This window comes from Eimeria mitis, genomic scaffold (genome assembly GCF_000499745.2).
Source record: "Eimeria mitis Houghton genomic scaffold, Emh_scaff1167, whole genome shotgun sequence".
NCBI lineage: Eukaryota > Apicomplexa > Conoidasida > Eucoccidiorida > Eimeriidae > Eimeria > Eimeria mitis.
In genome coordinates, this window is record NW_013567975.1 from 9,318 (window position 1) to 11,716 (window position 2,399).

Sequence of the window (2,399 nt, forward strand, 5' to 3'; positions counted from 1 at the left end):
TAGCTAGCTAGCTAGCTAGCTAGCTAAAATCTGGTTACTGATAGGCTAGCTAGCTAGCTAGCTGGCTCTCTAGCTAGCTACTCCTCTAGCTAGCTAGCTAGCCGACAGCTAGCTAGCTAGCTATCTGTCTATCTATCTATCTAGCTAGCTATATATCTAGCTAGCTATCTGTCTAGCTAGCTAGCTAGCTATCTGTCTAGCTAGCTAGCTAGCTAGCTGCATAGCTAGCTGTCTAGCTAGCTAGCTAGCTAGCTAGCTGGGGGAAAGGAGAAAGCGACGGACTGCAATGGGGGCATTTGCGGTTGCGGGCCTTCACATTCTTCTCTATGCACTCTNAGGAGAAAGCGACGGACTGCAATGGGGGCATTTGCGGTTGCGGGCCTTCACATTCTTCTCTATGCACTCTGCACGCCACACATACACCACAAACCCTAAACCCTAAACCCTAAACCCTAAACCCTAAACCCTAAACCCTAGACTCGATGCCAGGGAGGATCTAAGCTAGCGCCTTGTCACCGCCACCTTCAAAGACAGCCTCATAGAAACCCTAAACCCTAAACCCTTGCAAACCCTAAACCCTAAACCCTAAACCCTAAACCCTTGCAAACCCTAAACCCTAAACCCTAAACCCTCGTTTACCTTGACAAAACATGTGGCCGCACTTAACGAGGATGTGATCTTTAAAGCGTTCATTGCAAACCCCGCAGAGAAGCCGCCGCTGCGTTGCATACAAACCCTAAACCCTAAACCCTAAACCCTTGCAAACCCTAAACCCTTGCAAACCCTAAACCCTTGCAAACCCTAAACCCTAAACCCTCACGCGCATTGTATCGTTCTCCTCTTGCAGCAAATTGTTTATAGACAACGAAGGGTCTTCAGAGGCAGCCAAAACTGTACACACACAACCCCAAACCCTAAACCCTAAACCCTAAACCCTAAACCCTCAAGAGCTTGTTTTGCCTTCTATACTACCACTAACTTTAGCGTTTAGGGTTTAGGGTTTAGGGTTTAGGGTTTAGCGGCAGATGAACCCTCGCTGGTTATCGTCTTGAAATTTTCTTATCTCCTAAACCCTAAACCCTTGCAAACCCTAAACCCTAAACCCTTGCAAACCCTAAACCCTAAACCCTTGCAAACCCTAAACCCTAAGCCCTAAACCCTAAACCCTTACAAACCCTAAACCCTAAACCCTTGCAAACCCTAAACCCTTCCAGCCCCTAAACCCTCGCAAACCTTGCAAACCCTAAACCCTAAACCCTAAACCCTAAACCCTAATAAACCCTAGAAAAGGGTTTGCATACGTCTTTTTTTTTCTTGTTTTTCATATTTTTCTTTCATCTTTTGTAGTTTTTTATCTGCTTCTATTCTCGCTTCTGTTTGTCTCCTTAATGATGCCTCTAAAGAAAAAACTTTTGTTTGGTGTTCTTCTATTACACCCTCAAATGCCTGCATAAACCCTAAACCCTAAACCCTAAACCCTAAACCCTAAACCCTTGAAAACCCTAAACCCTCAATTTAAAAAAAGTATTATACAGGGATTAATTCAAGGAATAGGGTTTAGGGTTTTGGCTGGTCAGTGTCTAAACCCTAAACCCTCATATGATACAACAAAGGGTTTAGGGTTTATAAGGGTTTATAAGGGTTTATAAGGGTTTAGGGTTTAGGGTTTTGTCTTCACTTTGTTTGCTTCAGTAAGCAGCTGCAGCTCTCTCGCCATCTCATCATTCTGCAAAGAAAACCCTCAAACCCTAAACCCTAAACCCTTATAAACCCTTATAAACCCTTATCTTATAAACCCTTGCAAACCCTAAACCCTCATAAACCCTCATAAACCCTAAACCCTTACAAACCCTAAACCCTCACAGTTTTAAACAATTTTTCTCTTTCTGTACGAAGCGCCTCAAAGCAGCTCGCAATTTCATCTCGTTGCTGATCTGCTACTGCCTGCATACACCCCAAAACCCTAAACCCTAAACCCTTGCAAACCCTAAACCCTTACAAACCCTAAACCCTTACAAACCCTAAACCCTTGTAAACCCTAAACCCAAAGCACTAAACCCTTGCAAACCCTAAAACCCTTGTAAACCCTAAACCCCTGCAAACCCTAAACCCTAAACCCTTACAAACCCTAAACCCAAAACCCTTACAAACCCTAAACCCTTGCAACCCCTAAACCCTAAACCCTTGCAATCCCTAAACCCTAAACCCTAAACCCTTGTAAACCCTAAACCCTAAACCCTTACAGCTCTGTGTTGCGCTTGTTGGAGAGCATCTGAGAAGGCTTTATTTTTTGTGTTGAGTTGTGTTATTTGTTGTTTTTCTATTTTTAGTTTTTCTTCTTGTAAGCGGCCTATTCGCATCAGCAGCTGCTGCTGCTGCTGCGCTGCTTCTGCTGCTGC

The 2,399-nt window shown here is 44.2% G+C and overlaps 1 protein-coding gene across 1 annotated transcript; it reads right to left on the reverse strand.

Moving 5' to 3' along the window:
- Positions 1-324: 324 nt before the first annotated feature.
- EMH_0030890 (uncharacterized protein) lies at positions 325-2,360 on the reverse strand (the record flags this gene model as incomplete). Its single annotated transcript, XM_013494460.1, is given in 8 exon segments — positions 325-333; positions 337-404; positions 640-718; positions 821-891; positions 1,302-1,446; positions 1,679-1,726; positions 1,864-1,944; positions 2,244-2,360. Coding segments are annotated over 8 exon segments (618 nt in total).
- Positions 2,361-2,399: the final 39 nt, after the last annotated feature.